Source organism: Anabrus simplex, chromosome 2 (assembly GCF_040414725.1).
Source record: "Anabrus simplex isolate iqAnaSimp1 chromosome 2, ASM4041472v1, whole genome shotgun sequence".
In the NCBI taxonomy this organism is placed as follows: Eukaryota; Metazoa; Arthropoda; class Insecta; order Orthoptera; family Tettigoniidae; genus Anabrus; species Anabrus simplex.
The window spans coordinates 973,588,617-973,605,272 of NC_090266.1; the positions used below are offsets into that span (position 1 = coordinate 973,588,617).

General features: G+C 37.2%; 1 protein-coding gene across 4 annotated transcripts in view; it reads right to left on the minus strand.

Annotated features, from left to right (window-relative positions):
* Positions 1-2,160: 2,160 nt before the first annotated feature.
* Positions 2,161-16,656, minus strand: part of Pax (Paxillin) — an 813,847-nt gene continuing 799,351 nt past the window's right edge. For all 4 annotated transcript variants that reach the window (XM_067141777.2, XM_067141775.1, XM_067141774.1 and 1 more), the window contains exon 10: positions 2,161-3,155. In XM_067141777.2, the coding sequence (XP_066997878.1) occupies positions 3,010-3,155 (146 nt within the window). In that variant the 3' untranslated portion in view covers positions 2,161-3,009. The remainder of the gene's footprint in view (positions 3,156-16,656) is intronic.

Sequence of the window (16,656 nt, forward strand, 5' to 3'; positions counted from 1 at the left end):
ATGTAAGGTAGGGAATACAAAACTAGAGCAAGTGGATTATGGTATTCCAATTAGTACTTAGAATGTGTATTCTCTCAGGATGGTGGCATAATAAACAAAATGGAATCATGCTGAACCAAAGTTAAAACAACAAGCTTGCAATTGCAATCAACAGATTTTGTAAAAAGGAAGTAAGCATGCATATGAAACTATCGCCCTGGTTTCAAACTGACTTTGCAGTATAAGAGTGAAATTTGGGTGGACAAGTGTTGTGTATAGTCGCCCAAAACAAACAATGAGCGCATGTTGTAGTATGTTCCTTGCATTTAATATTTTATCAGACTTAGGTTTAATTATCAAAATATAATTAACCTCCCATGTAGATATAAACCCTGTGGATACCCACAAAACAAAACAAACCAAACCCCATGGCACTACAGCCCTTGAAGGGCCTTGGCCTACCAAGCGACCACTGCTCAGCCCGAAAGCCTGCAGATTACGAGGTGTCGTGTGGTCAGCACGGCGAATCCTCTCGGCCATCATTCTTGGCTTTCTAGACCGGGGCCGCTACCTCACCGTCACATAGCTCCTCAATTCTAATCACATAGGCTGAGTGGACCTCGAACCAGCCCTCAGGTCCAGGTAAAAATCCCTGTCCTGGCCGGGAATTGAACCCGAGGCCTCCAGGTAAGAGGCAGGCAAGCTACCCCTACACCACATTATATTGGAAAGATGTAGCATTCCAACTGATGAGCCCATTGCTACTGTACACTGGGGCAAAATGCTGGTAATTTCACAATTGAAAAAAAGCCTAAAGACTTAAAAAGCTTAAATTAATTTTTAGGTTCAGTTGTTTCTGAGGAAAGTGTACCTGAGATGAACTTATACAATACCATCCACTCATTCTTTCTGTGAGCAACTGTACATGACATCACATAATTTAACAAAACTTTTTTTCCATTTCCAAAACTCCAATTGGTGGTCCTTTAACAATTTGAGGAATCAAGATTCAACCATACCAGATTGCAAGTTTTTAACAGAGTCTCCCATCAAGTTGTTGGTGCCATTATAGATGGCTATGCTTTTCAACAAACCTCTATGAATGAAATAAATGCCTCAACAAGCCCCTATTTAAAACAAACTCTGGAGCTCCATCTACAATTCTTACAATGAAATCACCATATACATACACGGATCACTCACTGAAAGGTATTAAATGGTAGGAAGGGATTAAGTCGGATGAAATGTAGTACGCAATACTGTAATAAATAATAACAATCGTATGGCCTCAGCTACCGTGTGCAGACATTTCAACCTGACGCCATCTGGCTGTCTGCTCGTCAATTTCGATGTTCCGTTTTACTCTAGGCCCACTTGATGGCAGACCGAGTAAACCGTCTATGGCTGAAATTGAATTAATTTTGTCGGTTAAGCACCAAATCAATCAATCAATCAATCAATCAATCAATCAATCAATACCGATCTGCATTTAGGAGTTGCGCTATCTTGACCCCGCTATCTTGGGATCCAGAGGCCGACACTCTACCACTGATCCAATATGGTTGATGTCAACATATGTACTTCCGAACCTCGCGGAAACATATATTAAAGTAACAAGAATTATTGGTATTACAAACAAGTGATAAAAATGGCAAAAGGGTGCTAGTAATGGAAAGATAAAGACCAAGTAAGAAATGAACTTGATGGATGAAGCTGTGTGTATGAACTGGATTGGTGGTGGGACTTAATGAGATGAATGAAAGGGGACAGGTTACTGAGGGTAATAATGGACTCAGCCAGTGGCAGGGAAGGGGTGAGAGAAATGCAGAGGAAGACATAGGAGATGATTGTACGACTTCGCTATAATGATTTCAATGTAAGAATTGTAGAAGAGGATACAGTGTTATTTTAAATAAGGGTTTGTGGAGGAATGTATTTCATTCAGAGAGGATTGTTGAAAAGCATAGCAATGTATGTATGTATGTATGTATGTATGTCTTTATTTCTTATAAGTTGCAGAATCAGGCATTTGTTTCTAAATTATACCAATCTCTCTTAGAATTAATGACTGTCAGATTTTCATTCTTTTGGGAAACATAAGTGATGCAAAAGAAAATATTATTCTAGAGATGATAGCTATAGAGAGAAATTAGATAGGACAGTACTAAAATTAGTAAGGAATTTTGTTCTGGTCCGTCTGGTCTAGGCGGTAAAAAAATCTCTTTAATTTTTCAGTATATGTACATGGATTAAATTGCATCTTTCCACATGCATTCTCAATTTTATAAAACATCAATTGCAAAAGCTGAATTTAAGTAATGAACAGAACTGAATAAAATGAAATTGTATACATTTCCAGCACATTCTTCCACATCAAAATAATGAAATGATATATTATCTATTAACCTTAAAATAAATTCCCAACCACTTATCAACGAAAGATGCATATCAGTGATATTATAGGTAAATTCCACTGATATTGAAAAAGGATCAAGCTTAACTGAGCATCCACAGAGAGACAGAAGAGAAGCTCTTCATGATGAAGTATTTAACACTACTGTCTATAGAAAAATATACCATTTTTAAAACCTCTTTAATATTAAAACAATTAAAAGTAAAATGTATTATAAACAAATGTAAACAATAAGTAGTACAATGCTGTTAGAAGCTCCAGGTAAATAAAACATTTCATAATGATCTTCATGTTTAAATTTGTTTTAAGTAATTGAGTCTCAGTAATTCTTATATTTATAAATATAACATGTTCAACTTATATAAAATATATTTCATTCACAATATCATTATGCATCTTTGACTAAAGTATGCTTCATTTGACAAGAATAGTAAAGTTAAAATCATACATTAAAAAGGGGAAAATTTAACATTATAATATTTTTCTATTAAAAGATATAATTATTGCATTGGAGAGAGAAAGTATTTATAATATTAACATAAACATAAATTTATGTTTCAGTTTCCTTTAATGATTTCAAGTTGTTAAAAACAGTCCAGTAATATGGCCTCGTCCTTTTACCCAAACAGCTTGTCAAAACATGCATGGCAATAAGGCTTGTCATTCTGCTCCTTGAAGGTGCCTTTGTTTAACTGCTTCAAACAAAAGGCGCACACAAAATGTTCAGGGTGGAATTTACGAAACATAGCAGTGATGCAGCGACCTGAAAAAAAAAAATGAGTCTGTTCACTGGTATGCTAAAAGTTTAAAAACACTAATTTTACTGGTTGTACTTCGAATAAAATTAATCCATTAGGAACAGATAATTAATATCGTTCTGTATTCCTAATTTAAGATGCTAGAAATAAGACAATGATAGTAAACAAAAATACAAGATAGAAAAAGCACGGAAAAATGACATTTCAAGCAATGTAGAACTAATAGTCTACTACAGAGTTATTCTACAACAGGAAAATAGATAAAAGTAATTTGTAAACATTTTTAGGATACTGTGAATAGGAAATATATCTATTTGATGAAATGCATCTCACTGTGTCAGTTGAATCAAGTATCCAGTACCCACGACAAAGGGAATTTAGTTCTAGTTACAGTGGTACCCCATTTTCATCAGACATAATAAAGATGGCATTTTGCTGGTCTACAGGACAACACCATGTGATCATGTGTTCCTTCACCATGCAGTAGGGAAAGTGTTGGAGTGCAATAGCCAAGTGACAACATTACTAGCTTCTCACCAAGGCAGCAGAGGTCCTAATCTTGGCCAATGTGTGTAAGCTTTTTGAAATGAGAGGTCATATTCCTGTGGTTCAGACTTTACGTAAAACTGGAGGACATGTGACTATGATCATGGCAACGACAGTCATATCATACTACTGCTTGCTTTTTTAGAGAAAGTTGCATCTACAAGACTGGACCTTTATATTTTTATGAAGAACAGCAGACCTTAAATTGTAGGGTATTATTATGGAATTATTAACCAATTATTTAAAAACATCTATATAAATAAAGTTATAATTTTGTCTCTACAGTTCAAATCTTGGATTAGGTATAAAAAAATGGAAAAATGGCTGGGCAAATTTTTTTTTTTGCTAGTGGCTTTACGTCGCACCGACACAGATAGGTCTTATGGCGATGGTGGTATAGGAAAGGGCTAGGAGTTGGAAGGAAGCAGCCGTGGCCTTAATTAAGGTACAGCCCCAGCATTTGCCTGGAGTGAAAATGGGAAACCATGGAAAACCATCTTCAGGGCTGCCGACAGTGGGATTCGAACTCACTATCTCCCGGATGCAAGCTCACAGCCGCACACCCCTAACCGCACGGCCAACTCGCCCGGTCAAAATTTCTTGAAATTTGGTATGTAAATTCAGAAATACCTGGAGAATGCCCTAGGTTGTACAGTACATAATTTCAGTAGTATACAGTGGCCTAGGAGAGGCATGATTAGCCCTGTGACTTAGCTGTTGGATTCCCACTTCCCACCTGGAAGGCTGAGGTTCAAATACCAGTCGATCCTGGGTTGAGATATTCATCTCAAAAAAAAAACACGCATGGTGTTGTAAAGGCCACAGAGTCTAAAGTATTGATTTTTTTACTACTGAAAGTTTAGTTTTTCTGAAGTTGGTATAATATAGATAGGTAGCAACAAGTGTTGTTTATCATATTAAAGAGTGAAAAATAAGTTTCAATGTAAACATTAAAAGGATATAGGAAATGGTTAAAAGTGTGTGTATCATACATAAAATCACACCCAGACCATAAAACAAATAAAAGTGTTACGTATTGGTGACCCCGACGTGATCTGGAGAAAATATGGCGAACAACAAAAGCATGCCCGAAGACTGACCAGAAGCGAATAAGGTTAGTGTAAAAATTCCACCTTTTTTGACACAGAAACCTGAAATTTGGTTTTACCAAGTGGAGGCTCAGCTTAGTATTTGTAAAACTAAGACAGAAGACACTAAATTTAACAATTTAGTGTCTCAACTAGATCCTAAATATATAGAAAGTATATGGGATATTATTAAGGGAAGTGATGTAAACAAATACTCCTTGGCTAAGGAATGCCTATTAAATATACTTGAGGAAAGTGAGGATAAAGGCATTAAGAGACTAGTTACCGGAACTGAGTTGGGAGACCAGAAGCCTAATAAATTATTGCACAAAATGCAAGCTTTAGTTGGAGTACATGTGTCAGATAAGGTCCTACAAACTCTATGGTTAGAAAAACTTCCTGATTCCATTAAGAACATTTTGATTGTTAGTGATGAAGGGCTTGAGAAAGTGGCCATCAAGGCTGATAAATTAACAGAAATAAATCCCCGCTATGAATTACAGTTAAAAATGAAGACCGGGGACAACAACTCGAAGTTCCTGTTACGATGAACGACATAATGGCTTGAATTTCAGGAGGGAGGAACAAATATTTTCATTAACTATCGGCCATCAAGGTAGACCTCAGCACAGGGGTGTACATCACTGTTGTAGCAATAGTCGTAGTAAATCTAGGAAGAGGTATAACCCCGTAGGTAAATATTGCTACTACCATTTTTGATATGAACATCACTGTAATCCAGAAAAATGTACCATGTACTTGGTCAGGTCAGGGAAACTGAAAAATGCAGCTGAATCAGCGGCAAATTCGGCTGCACGAGTCAATTGTCGCAAAGCTCGCCTATTTGTCACGGACAAAAAATCAGGATTGCAATTTTTAGTTGACAGTGGAGCTGATGTCTCACTGGTCCCAGCTAGACTGAAAGCTAAAATTGGTTTGACTTATAAATTATATGCTACCAACGGGACCGAAATTCCTACATTTGGAACAGAATTACGGACCATTGATTTAGGTCTTCGATGCTATTTCCAGTGGCCTTTCAATGTTGCAAAGGTCAATAAGGCAATACTGGCAGCTGACTTTCTGAGTAAATTTTCCAGTTTTTGTGGATGTTCACAATGACAGATTGATGGATGGTGTAACCAAACTCTGCATGGAGGGTGAAATTATGTTAATCTCAGAAGAACATTTTGTCAGTTCTCTGAGCCAAAAAGTTCAGTTTTCAGACCTATTGCTGCAGTACCCAGATATAGCTAAGACAAATTTGATTCTTGGAAAAATTAAGCATGATATCAAACACCACATTACCATTGAAGATCCATCTGTGTTTTCTAGGGCTAGACATCTAGACCCAAAATGTATGGAAGTGGCAAAACAAGAATTAAAATTCATGATAGACAGTGGAATTATAGGCCATCTCAATCCTTATGGGCTAATCCTCTTCACATGGTCCCCAGAAAAGGGTGGCACAATATGCCCATGTGGTGATTACAGGCAATTAAATGAAAGAACAGTTCCATACTGTTATCCTGTTCCAAGAATAGAAGATTTCCACCGTATTCTGCAAGGCAAGAACATATTTTCCAAAACTGATCTCTTCAAGGCATACTTTCCGATATCTATAGCTGAAGAAGATACCTAAGACCACTAACATCACACGGTTTGGACTGTATGAATTAACTTTATGAGTTTTGGCCTTCGAAATGCACCTTGAACATTCCAGCGATTTAAAAATGAAGTTCTGTATATAGACTGTATTTTGTGTTTCCTTACCTGGATGATATTTTAATCGCATCAGCCAGTATAGAAGATCATAAGTCACACCTAAAACTAGTCCTGGAAACTAGTTCTGGAATGACTATCTAGCTATTGGCTTCGTATCAATATTTCAAAGTCAGTATTTGGAGTAAATGAATTTGGCTTTCTCAGATATATGATAACACCAGAGGGCTCTTGTCCCCTTCCTCAGAAAGTGCAAGCAATTTTGATTACCTGATAAAATGCATGGGCTCCGTACTTTCCTTGGTGTAGTCAACTACTACCGATGTTACCTGAAAGACGTTGCAAAAACTCTAGCAGTCCTGCAAGACTACCTTAAGAGAATGAAGGACAACAGACCTATTCAGTGGACTGAGGAAGTAAAGAAAATGTTTGAAAAATGTAAATATGATATCGCAAATGCAGCATTATTAGCTTTCCCTAACCCTGACCCTGAACTGCCTCTAGCACTGTTCACTGATGCATCAGATTTTGCTGTTGGTTCTGTACCCCGGAAGTTGGAAACTGATTTTATTCTTCTCACAGAAGCTGAGTCAGTCACAGAAGGTTTATAGTACCTATGACTGAGAACTGTTGGGAATTTACCTTTCTGTAAAAAAAGTTCAAACATCTACTGGAGGGTACAAACTTTGTTATCATCACTGACTACAAGCTGCTCACATTTGCTTTCAAGCAAAGCAATGAAAAGGCATCTCATAGGCAGATGAGAAAGCTGCAGTACATATCGCAATTTTCAACTCATGTTCGTCATGTAAGTGGTCCAGACAAAATTCTTGCCAATGCTTTATCTAGAGTTGATCAAGTATGAATAATTGACTACGATAAAATAGCCAAGATGAAAAATTGCAGCAACTGCGGAATGACAACAACTCCTTTCATTTGAATCAGTATCAGCTTCCATCAGGAGAAAAGCTTCGGTGCGACACTTGTACTGCAAACATCAGACCTTATATTACCAAGTCATTTTGACGCCAAATATTTTTGCATTTACATGGCTTCGCCCAATTTGGTGTAAAGAATACAGTGAAGATACTAACTAGTAGATTTATTTGGCCTAGCATAAGAAGTGATGCACAACAATGGACTAGATCCTGTATCAGCTGCCAGAAAACCAAGATCCCTCGACATACTAAATAGCAACTCGAAGAATATGAAGAGCCTGATGGTCACTTCAGTGTTGTACACATTGACCTCAGTGAACCTCTGACTCCCTCCAATGGTATGACCTATTGTTTAACCTGTATTGACGGCTTCACATCCTGGATAGAAGTTATACCTCATGAAGATATAACAAATGAAAAAGTGTCAAAAGCCATCTACCATCACTGGATTGCTAGATTTGGCATCCCATTATGTGTAATCACTGATTGAGAAGCACAGTTCAGATCGCAATTGTTTAAAAACTTAGCTGCAATTTGTGGGATGAAAATCCAGCATACTACACCATATCGTCCCCGGTATAATGGCAAAGTTGTGAGACTGCATAGGACTCTAAAGTCAGCTATTAAGGCTCATAATACTAGTAAATGGACAGAAATCCTACCTACTGTCTTACTGGGATTATGTACTGCGCTTTGAGAAACGTCCAGCTACTCAATTGCACGGATGGTATATGGGAAAACTATCAAACTTCCAGGTTTTTTGAGGAACCAACAATGAAGACTGATCCTGATACGCCTGCATCTGACCTACAAGAGCAAATGCTAAAACTAAAACCCAGTACACATACGTATACTGCATCAAGATCAGTGTTTGTTCCAAAATACCTCCGACCCGTTCCCATGTATTTGTGAGATGTGACAGGGTCAGAAAACCTTTGGAACCCATTTATGAGGGCCCTTTCCCTGTTATAACAAGATATGAGAAATACTTCACCAGCAAGACCAAGGGGAAACTTGCTAATCTATCAGTGGACAGACTAAAACCAGTCTACCTGTTGCAGGAAGAAGACAGTTCATCTGAAAGGAATCCTACACATTTTCTGAAGGACACTCAACCTCAACACACTGTTGATAAGCCACCATCAAACACCAGGGTATCAAAGTCAGGCAGAACAATAAAATTTCCTGATCGCTTCTTAGAGCAAGTTATTCATGTTAAGAATTAGTGTCCAGTATCATCAATGATATTTAAAAAAAGTAATAACAAAGTATACAACAATCTTTTATTATTACTATTATGTTATTTGTGTTTATGTTTGTGTTTATGTTCAGAGACTGTCCTCACCATCATAAACTATAACTTGTTTATAACTCAGTTACTGGTGGAGGAGTAGTGTATAGGCCAAAGAGTCTAAACTATTGGTTATTTTACTATTGAAAGTTTTTAGTTTTTCTGAAGTTGGTAAAATATAGATGGGTAGCAACGAGTGTTGTTTATCATAGTAACGAGTGAACAATAAGTTTCAGTGTAAACATTAAAAAGATATAAGAAATGGTTAAAGTATGTATGTGCATCATATGTAAAATCACACCCACACTGTAAAACAGATAAAAGTGTTACGGTGTCAGGAAGGACATCAGGTCTTAAATCCCCAGCCAAAACCAAAATGAGGCTGGGTGGCTCCAGCGGCCCCAGAACTAGCTGGGGTGACCTGAAGAAAGTTTTAACGTACGGTGTCAGGAAGTGCATCTGGCCATAAAAATGGGCCAAATCTACACTAAGTGCTGACACCAATAAATCTGGAAAAGGCCAAGAAGGAGGAGGAGAAGAAGAAGAAGAAGAAGTATAAAGTGGCTTAGCAATATTAAGGGTACCAAACCAGGAAATGTCAAATTTTTCCATTAATATTAGCTATATCAAAAAACTGTACATTATAACAGTTGTGTAAAATGTGATTTCCGATTTCTTAGGTTTTGTGCACATTTACCTTACAAAAAATGATAATGGGAGATATTTATGATTATTACATTTTTCACGAACTTCCAAATATGTCTGAAAACATTAATTCTATCTAAAAGGGTGTGTGTAACAATTACAGAAAAACTAGTTTTCAATCTTTTACATCTGATACATTTTTAACATTTGAGCTACAATAAAGAAGATATACATAAATTTATGTTTTTTTACGATCTCCATCAATGGTGAGCATTGCTGATGTGAAAACATTGCTTCATCACAATAACTAACTAGCTGGCGATGGTGGTGGTTGTTGTGATCTTTTTCTTTATAAGCTGAAAAGCCGCATGGTCATTATCTCTTATTGATCAGAAAGATAATGAAGAAGACCACATAAATGGGAAGAAAAACATGGAGGAAATATCACTTGAAGAACGAGGGAAAAAGAAATTGTAAAAAGAGGAGATTGGAAGCCTAGGCCTCAAATACTTTAATATCACTGAGCTGGAAGAAAACAAAATACACTCGAAAGAAAATTTCATCATATTAGGTCACATAGTATGTACCAAAGAAATGTTAAGTACAGAACAAAAATGGCCAACCAGACACCAGCAGGGTTTGAATCCACAACCTTCCAATTTCGTGTTGGATGCTCTTACCAGCTGAGCTATGGTGGCCTAGGTTACATTTCTTCAGTTGGAAAGGACTTAAGCTACAGGTCTGGCACCACTGTCATCACAACTGCAAAGTATGTACAAGCTGCCCATTATGGGCCAATTTAATGAATGTCCATCTTGTGTTCGATTGGCCATTTTTCATCTGTACTTAACAGCTCTTCATTATTTACTACATATACTGAACACAACCTAACATCGTAAAAGTCTGTTTCGAGTACAATGAGGTCGTGAAAATTATACATTTATTAAAACAAAATGTTATCCCTTTCAGACCTGAAAGAAAACTGGCGGTGTGAATTTTTGTTTGTATGTCAAAAACTGCCTAAAATGCTCTTAAATACATATGTTTTTAGTTTATTTTACAAAATAAAAATTAACATATGAGAAAAAGCACCCACACAATTGTGTGTGTCAGGAATTAATTCACTACTTACAAAAATGAAAAATTACCTCAATGCAATATGTACATGATCAAATGTTCTATTTTACAGTGGGGAATAATTTAAAACAATTAAATCTTCATTAAGACACAAGCAAATATTACATTTTCTACACTGAGGACAAGTTTTGGTTTTACTGCCCTTTTGGCAGCAGCACCCTGTCGTCGGATCTGAAAGAAAACTGGAGGTGTAAATTTTCGTTTGTATGTCAAAAACTTACTAAAAGGTTCTCAAATACATGTTTCTACAGTTTAATTTGCAAAATGAGAACTTTCAGCTAAAAAATAGAACCCACCCAATTGTGCGTGTCAGGACTTGTTTCACTACTTACAAAAAATAAGAAATAAGAAAATTCAGCTCAGTACATGTGAATATACACATGTACATGATCAAATGTTCTATTTTACAGTGTGGAACAATGTATTTTAAACAATTAAAATCTTATACATTACATTTCTCACGTAGAGTACGAGTTCTGCCTTCACAGTCTTTTGGAGGCAGCACCCAAGCACTCTTGCACACATTGATTGCAGGGAAACCTAGCCCGCACACTTGTGCGTATCAACATTCAAAACCTCATGGTATCACGTACGATGTTGTAAGTTCACAATTTACGTTCGCTAAACAATTCACACACTTCAGTGATTATATTCTGATATTCAGTAGAGCTTCTAGATTAATATGAATGCAATAAATAAATAAATACTTATTTTAGACATTACTGCTTTCCGCCATCTTGCCGATGAACTGTATTTTTAAACTCTTCTTCCTGCCCCCTGGTGGTTAAGCGCTAAATAAAAACAACTGAAATACATGCTACGTGTCCTGCACAAGCACTGCAGTCCAGTCTAGCGCCAAGAAAACATCAAATAAGCTCAGAGATAAATAAAATACGAACCCGCACAATTGTGTGTACACGGTCTGAAAGGGTTATGTCCTAAAATGTCTTAAGTACCCAAAACTTTTCAGCAATAACATTCCATTGTCTGAATGTTGTCAGCTGAGGTGTGCTTGACCTCTTATAATGTCACTTATCTCCGCTAGATGGCATTACTGTTACAATTACACAAAAACTACCCTGTCACTGACAGGTCCGACAGCTAGTTCCTAATGTTAAGAGAACTCCTATCCAAAAATCCACAGCCTGTTTCCGGTCATTCAATCGGGTCAGGAATGGAATGAATGAAGCCCCATCTAACAGCGAGAATAGCAACTGTGCCGGCTGCCAAAGCCTGCTACACTCCTCTGGGGCAATGATTAATTACTAAACATGAAATGAAATGATACTGGAGTGTGTTGCTAGAATGAAAGATGACATGGAAAACTGGAGTACTCTGAGAAAAACCTGTCCTGCCTCCACTTTGTCCGGCATTAATCTCACATGGAGTGACTGGAAATTGAACTGCGGAACACAGTGGTGAGGGGCCGCCGCGCTGCCACCTGAGCTCAAAAGAACTCTTAAGGACACTAAAAAACATGACCAAACCAAACTAATACCAGACTTGGAACCAACAAAGAATCAACGCTGTTGTCCTCACAGCAATGAAGGGATCAATCAGGATATTGAGGCACCATTTATATTCATCCTCATGTTAACACACTCAATATGCTGCAAATCATGAAAATTTCATTTCCTTTACTCATAAACTTCTTGTAGTGTTCTCGATCCTTACAGTCATGTGTACTTTCAGATAGATTAATAAAAATACAAAATTTAAAAAAAAGTATCCAATAGCTTTCAGGATTATTTTGAATGTAACTTAAGATCTTGTGTTCATAAGCTAAGAGGCCAAAAGTATTACACAGAACCTGAACCATTGGGATGCAACTTCCAATTTCAAAAATCTCTCAAGCAATGACTAGGACTTAAACCATGGCTGTTTTCACTAGAAACCAGCAATGATTTTTGCTGAGTTGCTTGCTTGTTGTTGCTTGTTGTTTAAAGGGGCCTAACATCGAGGTCATCGGCCCATTTTTGCTGAGTTATAACATTTGCAATGACATAGAGCATGTAATTATTAGAGCCCTGAAGTTCATGCATTTACATAGTTTTTCAAATGGGTTATATATCTATGCTTATATATTACGTGTACAAGTTATGGAATTTCTAATTATTTAAATATGATTTTAAGGTACATTTTACTGCATATTTCTGCAATTTCGATATTTGAATGGCTGTATGGCATGTTTTAACTAGTTTTAAGGTTTTTCTTTAAATTTTTCCATCTTGATCATACAATTGTCAGTAATGTAGTGCATAACAATGCAACTCTTCATGCGCAGAGTGGTGCCGATATCCTACAGTAAATTTCCTATTGCATCATCTCTACAGGCTTTGTGTAAGGCTATATGGCATATTTTAACTAGTTTTAAGGTAATGGTTATGTGAACTGGCTGCATGCTAGACAAATTAAATTATGCATATAATGTGTGTGTTAAAAGCAGCAGCAGTCATTCAATGGAATGAAGAGAATGACGTATTTCCTTAAAATTTGCAAAGAAACATTACACACATCTTTTTAAGAAAACATTACATTTATCCAAGAATATTTATTAATACTTCAAGTAACTTTATTCGTGACTGCTCTACATATTATAATTGGAAAAAATAGTTCAGTTCTTCATCTCAGATATGTAGCTTCATAATGTTTTACATTCCCTTGGTTCTATTCAGACTTTTGGTTCTGTTGTGAAGAAGTATTGTCTTAATATAAAAAGAAAGTCATGTTCAACCATACTGATTAATAATTCTTAAATCAAAGTAAATATTCTGACACTACTGATAGGCTGTCAGAATATATATATTTTTAAAGAATTATAATCTGTCTCTTTTGTTAACATTTTTATATTGCATGTGCTGTTCTACTAATTAATATTATGTATCACATAGGTACATAATATCTGCAGTCTTATATATAGGATTACATACATATTTGTGGGACTAAATCAGATACCCATTTCATTAAAATAAAGCTTTCTTTGCATGCATTTCCATACAGGGAAGCGAGAAGGGAATGCACTGACACAACTCATTCCACACGGCAAGGGACAAGTGACAACTACCAGGACTGGGAAAGGGGAGAAGACAAAGGGGTGCTGATACATATTGGAAAGGGCAGTGGAAGCAAGCATTTGGGAGCAAGAAGTTTGGAAAAGAAGAGAAAAAAAATGCAAATGGATAACTGATTCCTGACTTACCAAATGCAAAAACAATAAGTATGATATGCATTCATCATTTTACTGCTGATGAGTATGCAGTAGCGGCTTTTCAAGTGCATCAGATACAGCCCGACTGCACTAACATTTCTCAAAACAATTTTCTATCTTTTTCTGCGTCCCTATATTTTCTCTTTAAAACCTATTTGTTTAAAAAAACTAAGAGTGTGCTTATATGCTGTGATAACTCAACCGGCGTAGCGCTCCTAGTTCATTAAGCAAGCCCTGCAGTTCATTTCTTTTACGAGTGCACCTTGCAGTCTGAGTGCAGCCCTCTCAATGCTCACAGCAGTGCGGGCTGACTTGTAACACAACGGTTGCCACGACAATGCGCGAGACCGCCATCAGTAAGTATATGGCTCTATTTTGCGTTGTGCAGCCCATTGAGGCAATGGGATTTTGGCTGCATGGCACGAGCTGGAACGATATTATCCGAACACAACCGAATATGTAATCCGAGCTATCTGTTTAGGATGAACACATGCAGGCCCCTATAGAACTGCTACCAATGTTAGTATCTGAATCTCACGCTAAAAGACAATCAAAGACATATTTACTAGTATATTTTGTCGCGAGAGTTGTGGCTATTGTTCCAGCAGCTGAAACAAGAACCTTGTTACAAATCTGAACGCCTGCTGTATGGAGTATTATTTTATAGTCAAAATAAATGTTCATTGTTATAATATGAATCATGGCCATGTGGCAGATTAATTGCGAGTGAACTGTAAATAAAATAAGAGCTTTAGAAGAGCATAATAATAGCATAGCTAAAAGAGTGAGCTCTTGGCATTTTTATAGCTATTGTTTGAAGCATTGCATAATTATTGCATATGTTTGGAGAGGAAGTGCGTTTGAAATTCATTAGGGATGTAAATATATGGCGTGCGAGGTCGTACTTATATATAGTATTTAAATCTTTTCTTTGTGTGAGAGAATAGTGTTACCTCCAAGGCGCGTTTTAACATGGAACCCTCCGTGGATTTAGGTTATATTTTAAGAGAAACTCCATTTTCCAAATGGAAGGAGGAGGATAAAAAAATAAATTTTGTTAAGCAATCATCCCCAACCAGTCTTGACCTATCAGAAAATAACTGGTTCTGCCTCCGGAAAGATGCATGTGCAAAATTTCCAGGTATCTTGGTACAGTAGTTATCTGTGGTTATGCAGTAGTCACTATTTGCAGAAACCATTTTGGTGGCCTTGTCTTATTGGTGTGAAACGGAGTCTGGAATTGCACAGGATTTGAAAATATGTCCTGTGCTAATAGGTCTTTCCAAAAGCACAAAGGTTCCTTGGAGCATATAAAAATTGCCGTGGGATTTAAAGAACTTAAAAAGAATCAGAATAACATTGCTGATTCTTTAAGAGAAAATGCTCATCTTTACATCAAAAAATTTAATGAGAATGTGCGTCTTAACAAACCTTTCATGCGATTACCAATTGATGCAGTTTTATTTATTTCTAGACAGGAAATGGCATTTAGAGGTCATGACGAGAGCGACTGTGTGTCTGGCCAGTTAATCTGCTATGGTAATGGAGTAAACCATACAGCCAGTGTCTCCACACCGAGTGTTGGGCGGCGGTAAATAGCCTGATCCACTATAAGAACCAACGACTAAGGGCAGAGGGGTTCTTATAGAAGGGAAATGGGCCCTTAGTGGAGGAAACGCCACTAAAACCCCATATCAGGTGTAGCATCTGTACTCCAGAGGAGCGGCTACAAAAGGCGTCTCTTCTCCATGTTAGGAACGGCCTACAAGTTTCGGCTGGCAGTAGCTCTAAAATACCTTTGGGAGTGGCAAACCCATCGTAATAAAAGCCTATATGATGACAAGTATACTGAAGCCTCGGAAAATGCTAGGGCATTCCCCACAAGCGATGGCAAAATGCTAGGGCGTTCCCCATAAGCAACGTGTAATTCTTGTGATGCTGGGAGAAATGGGCGACCAGGAACCAAATACATCAAGATAGCGACCATCAATGTAGTGACACTAACAGGGAAAGTGGAAGAAATTGTAGATTTTATGGTTGACAGAGATATAGCATTGCTGGAAATCAGCGAGACCAAATGAAAAGGAAAAGGTGAGAGGAAACTAAAGAAAGGATACACCTTATACTATAGTGGAGGAAGAGAAGCCAAAAACGATGTAGGTCTCATAATTAGAAAATACTGAAAGGAATACCTAGAATTGGCTGAAAACATAACTGACAGGTTGATTAAGGTCAGATTAAGACTTGAAACTGTTGTTACAGATATAATTCAAGGGTATGCTCCACAAACAGGAAATACAGATACGGACCTAAAGGAATACCTTGAATATCTGGAAGACCATATACAGGATAAACAGGTTGTGATCATAGGAGACATGAATGCCCAAGTAGGTCAAGAAAGAAAAGGAGATGAAGAGATTATAGGTCCATTTGGGTATGAGAAGAGAAACAAGGCTGGAGATATTTTGGTATACTTTTGTAGAAGAAATGAGCTGATCATTGGTAACACATGGTTTCAAAAGAAAAACAGTCAGAAGATAACAAGATATAGTTGGGATAACAAAATCAAAACTCTGATAAATTACACTGTGGTCGAGAAAGGTAACAGGAAAATGTTGGTAGACGTAACAGCCCTCCCAAGTGAAACTTTCGAAGGAGATCACAGAGTTGTGATAGCTAAGTTAAAGATGGGAAAGATACAAAAGAGTGAGATTAGGCAGAGAAAGCTAAGGGTGTGGAAATTGCAGGAGAAGGAAATAAATGAAGAGTTCCAGACACACATTAAAACAAGTATACCTAAGGAAGACATCATAAGGGTCGAAGAAGAATGGGCATACATTAAAACAGTCATGGTCGAGTCTGCAGAAAAGATCTGTGGAAGAGTATCAGAAAGGAAGAAAGATCAAGAAACGCCCTGGTGGAATGATAGGG